This window comes from Dromiciops gliroides, chromosome 3 (assembly GCF_019393635.1).
Source record: "Dromiciops gliroides isolate mDroGli1 chromosome 3, mDroGli1.pri, whole genome shotgun sequence".
Classification (NCBI taxonomy): Eukaryota; Metazoa; Chordata; class Mammalia; order Microbiotheria; family Microbiotheriidae; genus Dromiciops; species Dromiciops gliroides.
In genome coordinates, this window is record NC_057863.1 from 54,544,224 (window position 1) to 54,556,712 (window position 12,489).

A 12,489-nucleotide genomic window follows, 5' to 3' on the forward strand; every position below is an offset into this window, starting at 1 on the left:
AGATGACAGGGGCTACATTGGCCCCTTAATAAAAACCCTTTTGCCCACTTCAAAAGGCTTCTAATATAGAATTCTAAAGATGCCAAATTTTGTCATATACTTTTGGATGTTTACAACTCAGATAACAGAAACATAAATATGCCAATTTCTAATCTTTTAAAAAGATATAAAACTTCTAGGCCATTAGTCTAATTAGTCAGGCAAATAGCAAAATATAGAAATCCCCTTACTCTCTGAAGAAGTTTGTCTCTGTAATGTTCCACTTGTTCTTGAAAGCTCTGCCCTGGTTTTTTCGGTCTTTTCCCAGATTCCAATTCATCCTGAAACTTCATCACTTTGAGCTGTGGAATAAAAGGGCATTTAAAAGTTAGTCCTCATTACCAGAAGCTCAACGAGAAAAGGGTTCCTGAGGCCAAGCACCACTGTCATTATTTCCTGTCCAGCTTATGAAGACGAGCAAACATAACTGTTACTATTCAGCTGTTTCAGTCGTGTCTAACTCTTCATGAACCCATTTGGGTTTTCTTGGCAAAGATACTGGAGGGGTTTGCCATTTCCTTCTCCAACTCATCTTACAGACGAGGAATTGAAGTAAACAGGGATAAGTGACTAGCCCAGGTTCACCCAGCTAAGTGTCTGAGGTCTGATTTGAACTCAGGAAGATGAGTCTATCCACCTAGCTGACAACAAATATAACTAACGAGTAATTAATTCAGACTCCAAGAGAAACAAGTCCAAGATAAGACAGAGCGGAGTGCCCATAGTCAGGAGGGAGGAAGAGCAGGACCTGGGGTTTACATCCATCTCGGCCATGTTATGGCTTGGTTACATTAAACAAGTCACAGCAACCTGCCTGAGACAGAGATCCAGTTTCCCCACCTGTGAAAGAGAATCAGCCAGCTCTGGCACTACCAACTTCATATTGCTGGGGGGAAATGACAACACAAACATTTGACAAGACATCTGGAATAATTAATTTGGAAACATGGGCAACAACCCATCTGATCTCCTCGAATATCCAAATATTATCATCTTGGCTACAGAGGCCATTCCAACCCTATCTTCCTCAATAAAGTTTCAAAAACAAAAAGTTCTTTTTTGTTGTCTTTAGTTGCCCTTGCCCAGCTCAATGCCTTGGAACTTTAGTACTTGGACATCATTCTTATAGAATGGTGCCCACTTCTGTATTCAAATTCTTATCTGCCCATGCTCATCTTTGATACAAGTCTAAAAACATCTATGCTGGCTGGTGAGTTTCCCCGTGCATCCACAGGAGTCTCCAGACAATTCTCTTTTTCCACCTCATCATAAATGTTTCTCTCTATTCAAAATTTTACTAACGATATGTCCCCACACACCCCCACCCCCCCACTCCCCCGCTTGTGTCATGACAAAGTTTAATCCATGAGATCGTATCTAAGCCTTTCTCTGAACCACTAGGAATCTGTTCTACAAAAATCTAGGGCCAGCTTTTCTTTCTTATCACAATTTCTAAGATGAGACTGTCATTTCCCGTCAACATACTCATTATTTCCACCTGAACTTTAGGGCTGGAAAGGAATTTAGATATGAATGTCCTCTTCCAATTCTTTTGTTTTAAAGATAAAAACTAAACCAAAAGATATTAAAATGACTGGTTAGGTATCTGGTTGATGGGAATCAGATATAATAAAGTGGCTCTTTGATTCTGCTACCTTTTTGGGGGGAGGGCAGGGGAATGGGGGTTAAGTGACTTGCCCAGGGTCACACAGCTAGTAAGTGTCAAGTGTCTGAGGCCAGATTTGAACTCAGGTCCTCCTGAATCCAGGGCTGGTGCTTTATCCACTACACCACCTAGCTGCCCCAATTCTGCTACCTTTTTAAAAAGAATCAGTATGCTTAAGGGAAAAGAGTGCTGCTAGACTTGAGTCAGGGAAGACCTAGTTAAATTTCACTTCCGGCATTCATAGTTGGTTGACTGTATGCAAATCACATAAATTCTCTCAGCCTGATTCTTCATCTATAAAATATGGATAATACCTTTAAAGTACTTACTTACCACTTGAGTTATAAGGACAAAGTCTGCAAAGTTTTGCAAAGCTCAATGAAATGGTAACCATCAAGTCTCTTGGGTTGACTTATCCACATCATGATGCCCCATCCCCAAATGGGAGTGCTCCCCAAGGCTGTTCTGCACCTTTTCTTCTGCATACTCTTTCTTGTTTTAATTCTATGCTAATAACTCACTAACTGCAGATTTAACTTAAGTCTTTCCACTGAGCTTCAGTTCCAAATCACCAACTGCCTATGGGATATTTCAAATTGTACATCCTAGATAAAGACACCTGAAACTCAACATGTCCAAAAGAACTCCTGATCTGTCCCTCCAAACCTTCTTCCTGTCCATATTCTTCATTTCTGTCAAAGGCACCACAGTCCTTCCCAAGTTTGCAATGTGCATGTGTCAAAACTATTTTACATCCAAACCATTCTTTCTACTTCCACTACTACCACCTGAGTTTAGTCCCTCATTACCTCTTCTCTTACCACATCACTTCCTTAACAATAAAGTCTATCAGCTCTCCATTGCCTCTTGGAACAAACAGAAACTCACCTTACTTTTAAAGCCCTTCACAGTCTGGCTCAAGCGGATCATTCCAGCTCCACTATACATGACTGCCCTTTTCCAGACTCTATGATTCAGCTCCACTAGCCTTATCTCCGCTTCTTACACTTGTCATTCTATCTCCCCTCTTTGTACCTTTGCACCAGCTGCACCTATAATAACTGGAATACACTCCTTCGCCTCCACCTTAGAGACTCTCTCTCTTCAAGACAGCTTAAGAACAATCTCTACATGAAGCCTTTCCTGATCATGCCCATGCCTGTGCCCTCCTTTCCTAACTACTTTCTATTTTTATTGATTCTAAATGCCTCCTCTACAGTCCTTTCCCAAATTACCTTGTGTTTAACTACTTTGTATCTACTTGTACTTATTAGCTTTAGATTTATACTACATACATTTAAAGAAGTACTTGCTGCCTACCCCATTAGCTCATGAATAAATAATTTCATTCTTTCTACCTTCATCCCCAGAACTCAGTCTGGCACACTGCAGGTACGTGCTAAGTACTGGATTGACTGCAGATACTTATTCTGAATATACCTATTTTATGAACAAGATCTTATACATGTACATCTTTCTGGAGCACTCATTTGCCCAGCTCATCAAGCACAGCAGCTGGCACAAAGTGGGCATTTAATAAATTCTTGATGACTGACTTATTAAGCAAGCCAAAGTGTTATTAGCTACTCTGCTTTTGGCAAAGAGCGCGCCAGCAAACCACTGTACCAATATGCCAAGACAATGATCTGTCCTGAACCTCTCAACTGTAGCCTTTTTTCTAGGTCATCTATCTGAGCATGCTCAGATGACAATAGCTCGCAGGTTCCTACCTATGCTCATTTTTGCCCAAGGGCTTTCCAATCATGTTTTCTCCTCTAATTACTGAGTTTCCTCACATAATCATATTTACTTAATGTACAATGCTAGTCAACCCCACTCCCATTTCATTCCTTTGGAGCAAGATTTACCTTTCCAGAACCCCAGTCCAGTAATGGATAAAACCGTACAATAAGCCTCAGTGGTGCTGGCAGTATAGCAGTATTTGAATCCTTATGAGGATCTCTTAGTGTGCCCGGCATAAATTATGTTTTGTACCTCAAAGAACAGCACTTCAGGCCTGCACCCACAGCCTTTACTCTTATTTTCCACAAAATTCTAGCAAATCTGGTTGCCTGGTTTCACATGCTACAAATTAGAAGGTAAGAAGTAGATTACATTACATTACACTAACAATAAATAGTAGTCTGGAGTCATTGAATATAAGGGACCCAAGAGTCATCTCTCTACACATCTAAATAAGTTCTGAGGACATCACTGTGTTATAGTGTTTACAGTACTATAGCTGATATTCACAAAGGGCTTGTAGTCACCAAGAAAATAAGTTATATTCCAGAAGTATTATTTTTTAAAAAACCAAACACAAAAATAGAAGATTTTTCATTTTTTAAAGTTTTGGCACCCAAAATGAATAAGCATCAGCCATCTAGAAAATTCATTCATTTGGAATAGCTCTATCCTTACCCAGTGATGCCTGAGTAAATGTTTTTGTATTTAGAAAATATTCTGGCATTTCCTATCCAGTTTCTACTCAATTTCATATCAGTTCTGTGATATATAAATAGTGGAGATAGTTGCAAAAATTTCTAGTCCAACAAAGGAAAAGAAACAACAAAGTCTCCAAACAGAATAAAATAGGTTTATTGAGAGAGGGCCTATCTCACAAAGCCAGTCAGTCAGGGGTAGGACCTGAAAAGACCCTGAGCTTGGGGCTCCACAGGGTTTTATACCCCCACAGGGAAATCTCACAAGATAGTTACACACCCACACCCCAATCATTCTTTTTCTTAAGATAGCTACTGCTCTGAATTCACTCTGAGTTTACTTTGAAATTCTAATAGTAGATAGAAAATTTATTACTTGAAAAAAAGTTTCCACCTAAAATGACTGTATATGCTACATTCATTTATTCAAAAATCACTCTATGTACAAAAGGCATTTGCAAATGAATAAAGGGAGTTAAGAGACACACTCAAGTAAATATAAGGTAAAATAGAATATTTGTATAGAAAGGAGTACAAAGTATATCAAATAAGGGAAAAATTTACTAAATCCTCATAATGAGAGCTAGGGAACCTGGAGTCAGAGCTACAATCTCCAATAATAAAGCACCTGTTTCTTATTGCCCAACTTGGAATACTTGGAAAATAATTAAGTAAAGGACAGACCTAGACAGGTTTGTAGGTAGCTGGGAACAAGGGTATAAGAAAGGAAAATTTTGAAGATTGAAGAGAGAAGAGGACTGACTGCTGTCAAAGGTCAAAGCAGACAAAGAAAAGTTAGTCTTAGCAAGAAGCATCAATCTCAGGCTGAAACTGTTCAGATTAGCAGAATGAGAAAAAGAACTGTAATATCACAGCACAATATAATGGTGTCAGAAGTATTATAATTAATACTCTAACATCTATAAAGCATTTTTTACAACTATCCTTAAGAAAAGCAATACAGGTATTATCCTACCTAGTGGATATGGAGCTGATCTTGGAGCCAGGAGACCTGGGGCCTCTAAATACTGGCTGTGGGACCCAGGACAAGTCACTGAACCTCTCAGTGCCCTAGACAACTCTCTAGGACTCTCAGTGGCAGAGCTGCTGACCTTCACAAACAGAAGCACTGCCTATAGAGGAGTCCCCATTCCAGCAAAGTCAGGTCTAGTCCCCATCCCTATTTCAAAGATGAGAGGCTTCAGGGAAGTGACCTGAACATAGTCACAGAATTCGGATATGTCCAGGCAAGGCCTGAACCTGAATATCCTGACTCCAAGCCCAGCACCTTTTTAATGTTGCCATATTGTGCCTATAGAATTTTAGAACCTGGAAAGGTACTTGAGATAAGAATCACCTATTCCTACCCATTTGTTTTATAGATGAAAAAACAAAAATCCAGAAATAATGAGAAGTTCTGGAGAGTGTCCAAAGCAGGATAAGAGTCCTGGTTTCCAGACTCCTGGTCCAGTACTCTTGTCATAACATCACCCCTAACAGTCCAAACAGACTATCCAACAGCATGCTAGGAAATACTAGACTTGGGACCAGGAAAATAATCCAATATCTGTTTGGATTTAAAATCCCAGGTTTTATTTTGTCTGTATTTTTAAAATATATTTTCCCTGAACAACTTCAAACTGCAATATGTACAAGAGCCTTTCAAATATTATCATATCTCCTCTCAATAATCTCTCCTCCAGGATAAACATAAGGGGAGTGCAGATTTAGAACTGAAAATACATCTAAATTTAAGCCCCCTCATTTTAGAGATGAAGAAGCAGGCCTAGGGAGGCTGCAAAAATGTCAGGTGGAAGAACTAGGATTCCGATCTAAACTCTTCCCACCACATTACATATTCTCCTTCAACATCTCAGAAGCAACACCTCAGGCAATTGCCCAAAGTCCCAACTAAAACAATGTAATTTACTCATGAGGACAAGTCCTTATGAGCAGCTAGGTAGCACCACAGTGCAGAGAGCACTACGCCTGAGATCAAGAAGACCTGAGTTCAAATCTGGCCTTAGATACTCACTAGCTCTATGACCCTGGGCAAGTCATTTTGACTCATTTTCCTTGTCTGTAAAATGAGCTGGAAAAGGAAATGGCAAATTGCTCCAGTATCTTTGCCAAGAAAAACCCCAAATAGTCACAGAAAGTAGAACATGACTTAAAAAAAAATTTTAAACACCACAGGTCCTTAGTAACCTCTGCCCCATCTTATTTAAAATTCTGTTTTTAAAAGTATCTTGAGATTTTATTTGGACAGAGATACAACCCTATACCACATGCATTCCCTAAAAACTCTGAGCTGATGAGAGAACCTGAGTCCCTTCTACCTGTGTGATTTACTCACTGATTCAACATACAATTTTTATCAAACCTGGTTATTACTGAATGGGTTCCAAGATTAATATTCTGATTTCTTGAATTCAGCAACAAGTTTAAGTCACGTGAGATGAGTCCTCAGGGAGAAGCCAGAGGTGTGTGTCCTAGCCCTTGCTTTGCCATTGAGCAGCACAGACAAGGCACCTCTCCTCAAGCTTCAGCTCCCTCAGCTGCACACGGTTGTCTCCTTCTTGTGCAAGGTATGTACCGAAGCAGTCTCTAACCTCACAGAGCTTACAGTCTAATGGCTGATCTCTAAAGTTATTCCTAGCACTAAAATTCTGTGACTCTGTTCCCAGTTCAAACCAAGCAGAAACAACCATCTAAATGGAAGGCAAGACAACAGAAACACCCCAAAGTGACAGATCCCAGTACTAGAGGTAGAAGTCAGGAAAAAGGGTAAATTACAGTTAGGATCCTTTACTTAAAGCAGCAAAGAAATCAAAGAAGTACACTAAGCACTGGAGAATTACTCCCATCAAAAATAGCTCTGATAAACCCGTGTAGCATACAAAGAGGCCCAACGGCCATCTTGGAAATGCACATGTGACACACCTCAGTGAGGCCAGATAAATGGCGGCAACCACCAACCCCCCCCACTTCTGCTTCAGTCACAGCCTGCTCTACCATGACACCTGCCAAATACAGGTGTGTTTGGGTTTTGGTTTTTTTTTTTTAAAGCAAAGAAAGTTTATTTTAATGAAATAATTCAGGGTTCACTATGAAATTCTCTTCCAGTGAATTTTCTAGCTCAGGCCTTTTATTTAACCTATTTATTTTGTTTAAATTTATTTCTAATTCAGCTATTCAATTTTCTTTTAAAAAGAGCAAAGAAACCCCCAGAAACTGAATTAAAAATGTATTAGGATGGGTACTCTATCATGGCAGATTTAAATAGTGTTAACAGAGTACGTCCTTCTGTGGGCAATTTAGAGTACAAGTATAATACTTTAAAGTCACACTTTTCAGAAAAGAGATAAAGAATTTGCCATTTCCGCAATATCAAATATTACGAACTTCCCTAACACACTAGGGAAACCACATGAACCTAATAATTGAAAATCACTGATCTCTCCACCCAAAGTTTACACCCTACTGATACTGCACAGCTCATAATAAAATGTTATCAGTGGTTTCTGAATCAACTATGTATGAGAAATGGGTGGAAAAAATCTTGCAATAACCTAACAGCTATGACCACTTAGGGAAAAGGATATAAGATAACATAAATGAAAGGTACAAAGCAAAAGCAAACTACATAAGGAACTAGGTTTTTGTCAACCTTATTCTTTCGAGACTCCATTACTGCTTCACTACAAATGTTAATTCCTGTGAAGCTTTTTTAACAATCTGAGGGTAGATATTCAGGAGAATTTTCCCCAATAAAGTATCCTACCTTTTATCTGACAGGAAAGAACAAGGAAAAGGGGCAAAATGAGTCTGAAGGGGGCTCTTTAGGTAACAAAGACTCAGAGATGATTATACCCAGCCTGTTCATTCTCCAGAGAAGGAAACTAAGGCCCAGACAGGTGAAGCCACTTGCCAAGATTATAAAAGGAATATGTTGCAAAATTAGAACCTGAACCCAGATCTTCTGGGCCCAATTTCCCTGTTCTTTCCAGTTCAGGACAAGTCCTTTGTTCTCATTCAAACACAATCAATTACCAATCAACATCTCAGCTACATAACAATCCCCACACAGATCACCTATGTTACAAGCTGTTAACAAAAAAGATGGTTCTTCTTTCCAGTATGCAGGCCAGGCATGAGGGAGGAATTAATTTGGGCCACAATGTATTGTCTAACTAATACAGATCACCCACAATCAGGAAACCAAAATTACCTAATGTTAACTTTTTTTTAATGGGATTGGTTCTATGTTCACATCTCTTGCCAATACTGACCTCAATTTCTCGAAGCTTAGCTCGTTTTTCTTCACTCATTTCAGAATATTTAACAGAGGACTTGGACTCCGTTATTTCTTCTTTGATTGGATTGGAATATAAATGATGCTCTTCAGATTTGGAGCTCTGAGTATCTTCCTCATCTTCACTTTCTTCTTCTTGACTTTGGGAATAAGAATGTTAGCAAATTCAAATTAGTATCACTGCATATTCTTTCTGTTCTCTCCCCTTTCCTGTCTCAGTTTCTCTCTCTCTCTTCCAAGTTGGTCTCTGTGTACTCAATTTCCTTGCTTATATATTTTTTCTCTTTCTGTCTACATATCTTTATATTTTACTATCTCTCAGAGCCAAATCTATCTCCATTTTGGATCAATTGCTTTCTCCCTCTGTCTCTCTGTTTATATCTGTGCCCTTCTCTCTGCCACCCCATGTTATCTGTCTGTTGTACCAGAAAAACAAACTCTCCAAAGGCAAGGACTACTTCCTTCTTGTCTCATCTTCCCTCTCTTTCTCCCCTACCATTAAGCATCCACCATAATTAGCAAAGGCTTAACAAATGTTTACGAAATTAATGATTTTCCCATTATGTTAAGTGTTTATTTTTTGCACTCTAGAACTCTGGGCAGGGTAGCTGAACACATAATCATATTTTCTCTATGATTATAAAACTCTTCTCTGAAAAGTTGTCTGAAAAAGTTTTGATTCCAATAAGTAATAAAAAGCACACTTAATCACATATTGCTTTTGTGGTGTTGTGTAAATCTCCCATATACCCTTTGTAAAATACTAAATCAAATCCATCCAAATGGGTCTTTGTACACCATGGTTCACTGGAATCCTTTTTAAATTTCACATAATCTATAAGAAGCCACAGCAACAATATTAAATATTAACTTTTCAAAAGACACCGTCCACAACATTTTGATCTACACAAACTGTCAATATTATTCTATATCCCTGAAAAGTTATTACCCCCATCACTGCCTCACGTGAACAATCTTTTGGTGGTAACAGGGGACTATAAAGATAGTAACCAAGTGGCATAAAGGATCAAGAATCATATCACTAATCTAGTTTTGATTATAACGGGTACAATCCTTTAATATAGATGTATTTGACTCCAGTTAAAAAGCATTTATTAAGCATTTACTGTGTCATACAGCAAAAACAGTCATCAAAACTAAATAATTTATAAATACTAAATGCTTTCCAAAGGAATAATATGCTTTAAAAGGAGCTTTGAAAATAAATAATAACCTAGGGTAGCAATAATTAATGTAAACATAGTAATAAAGAAAGCTAATCTGTCCTATTTGATAATCCAGCGTTTACATCTTAAAATTTAGGGTAGTAGCCAGGTACCTTTATACTGAGAACATTTCCAACCTACTTTACAAAGTCATATTTCTCTTCCATCTCCCTCACTGTACTTCCCATCATATCCATATTGGTCGCCAAGTCCTTTCAACTCTACCTTCACTACCTTCCTCACACATCTGTCTCTTCTTCTGCTACCACCACTATTTCAGGCTTTCATCACCTCTTCCCTGGGTTACACTAAAAGCCTCCTTAGCTAGTGGTCCCTGACTCCAGTTTTTCATAAAAAAACAAAACAAAACACCATCCTTCATACATTCCCAACAAAATAACCTTCCTTAAGAAAAGGTCTAAGCATCAACACTAATGCCATAACACAAAACTGTCCTCTAAAAGCTTCAACTTGCTGTTCTAAAATCAAGCTCCTCAGTGCTGCAGTAATGATCACCCTATCTCCCATACAGGTAGTTAGTAAAATACTATTCTAGATTTGGCCACTAGAGTGCAGTAGTGTAGCACACAAAAATCCCAGTGTTGTAGAGAATACTAATACAACAGGAAAACAAAAAAAGGTGATATGGTTTATGTTAAGGTGTCTTTCATAACCCAAGAAGTTCTCTACAAAATAATTTATTTTACCAGACCCTTTCAACTTAAATCAGTGTGTAAGAAATCCTTCAGCCTTTTTCATATGAACTGAAATGGGAATTAAATTTTTAAATAAATAGAACACCCAAGCCTTTTAAACAGATCAAGATGGTTCAAATATTATTTTAAAATATTGGCCATTTAGCCTTTTGTCACTGTTATCTTCAAGCCTAGCTTCACATTCATCATTGTTTTTCTATTGTTTTAATATAAAAGTATGATTTTGATTTCTTGCTAAAAAAAAAAAAATCACAAGTCACTGGAATCTCAAGTCTCAGTTTAAAATTGTTACAACACTCAAACACATTAACTAAGTTAATGGTTCAGAATAACAAAATCAAATATACATCAAAATTTAATGACTTAATGGATGTCAGTTCAAATGTTTTAGAAAAGGCTTCTCTCCCACTTAAAGAAAAAGATGAAGTCTACCATGCAAGTGTATCAACATGCTTATTCTGCCCTATCTAAAATAAGTATCTCTGTCAGGACACATCCTTGCTCTGGGAGATGCTATTCCATGTAGTTGGTTATTGCTGATTAGCATTGCTATATACTCACAATTTTAGAAAAAGCATCTCTCTTCTAAGAACATTCTAATCATGCAAAACTTGATTTTCACAAGTGATTATTACATTTCCAGAAACCTGAATGACGCTGGTATTCCTTTTTCATATTTCTCCATACTCCCTCCTGGCCCCTCCCTTGCAATGCATACACCCACTTTCCAATCTGACTGTCTCTAGTTCCAGCTCTCATTTGGAAGGAAAAAAAAAAAAAGGAAAAAAAAAAAGGGCTTCTTATTTTTACATAGAGATCTTTAATCTTCCAATACTGCCATAGAGAAAGGGCTGATAAGTGTAAAGTGTTACCTCTAACCCAAAGCGGAAATTATACTAGCAAGCTATATAACCTGAAAGAGGATTCTGAAACAGAAATTACTACAATTTCATACACAAGAGACAAATATTAAAAGTATTTAAAACTAGGAGGACTGGAAACATTAAATGATGCAAAAATATTATTATAATTTTACTTTAAATAGAATTTTCCACCCTATTTCTTTCTTTCTTTTTTTTTGCCTTGTGGACAGAAAAAAAGCACCGTGCCAATTTATGCTGCTTGGTCTTTCAAGGTATTTTTAAAATTCTAGTTCTAGTATTAAAGTGATATAATCCATGGAAAAATCAAAATGCATCTGACAAAAAAATTAGACACCATCAGATCCACCCTGTCTCTTGTTGAAGGTCTCTCCTATTTTCCTAATAGTTTTCTTGTGTACACAACGTGCATGTATGTGTATACATGTCTGAGTCCTGGTTTAGAATGCAAGCTCCCATATAACATGGAGAATGACACCACTATTCCCTCTACTCCTTTAAAAATCACTTTCCATGGAGCCCAATACAATATTTGATAACAGATCTGAAAGAAACGCCACTGATCAATTAACATACTGAACTACAAAGTGAGATTCATAACTTGATGGGAGAAAACAAATACACTACAGAACTAAAAAGCTCGCTGAAATGAGAAGCACCAGAACCAGAAGCCAAAAGCTCCTCATGTGCTGGGAAAATAACTGAAGATCTGAACATGATCCCCCTTCCCGGTTTTTCCCCCTCTTCACTATTATTTCAAGCATACCCCCCAATGAAAAAAGGGCACCCACACAAGCAATGGATCACATTAAGATCCTAGATACTTACTTTTGATTTTCTTCTTCTTCTGATTCTTCATGCTGGTCAAATAACTCCCACTTAGATGTTGTTACGGCTGAATAAAGGGAAAAAGGATGTAATTCCATAAGGTAAATTAACATGACTGCAGAAGCAGAGCTGAATTCCAGGTTTAGAGCTGGCGGTTTGCATTACACAAGTTTTTATCTGTGTAGTGTGAGCAGCCATTTCTTTGTGCTATATGCATTCCATCGCTCATGGGAATATGTAAGTTTATTTCTTAACTCAAACTTACATTGCATTTCTATCTGAATGAGTTAAGTGACTAATACTCTCGTGCTTGAACTGAAGATTCCTTGTTTGATCGGAAACTCCACATAGTCCTGTGGACACACCGTAAGCACATT

General features: G+C 37.9%; 1 protein-coding gene across 3 annotated transcripts in view; it reads right to left on the bottom strand.

Annotated features, from left to right (window-relative positions):
• LOC122746492 (U2 snRNP associated SURP domain containing) overlaps positions 1-12,489 on the bottom strand; it is a 97,719-nt gene that overhangs the window by 33,354 nt on the left and 51,876 nt on the right. For all 3 annotated transcript variants that reach the window (XM_043992128.1, XM_043992129.1, XM_043992127.1), the window contains exons 23-25: positions 12,113-12,179; positions 8,439-8,601; positions 231-341 (exon numbers count right to left, since the gene is read on the bottom strand). In XM_043992128.1, coding sequence (XP_043848063.1) covers positions 231-341; positions 8,439-8,601; positions 12,113-12,179 — 341 coding nt within the window. The remainder of the gene's footprint in view (positions 1-230; positions 342-8,438; positions 8,602-12,112; positions 12,180-12,489) is intronic.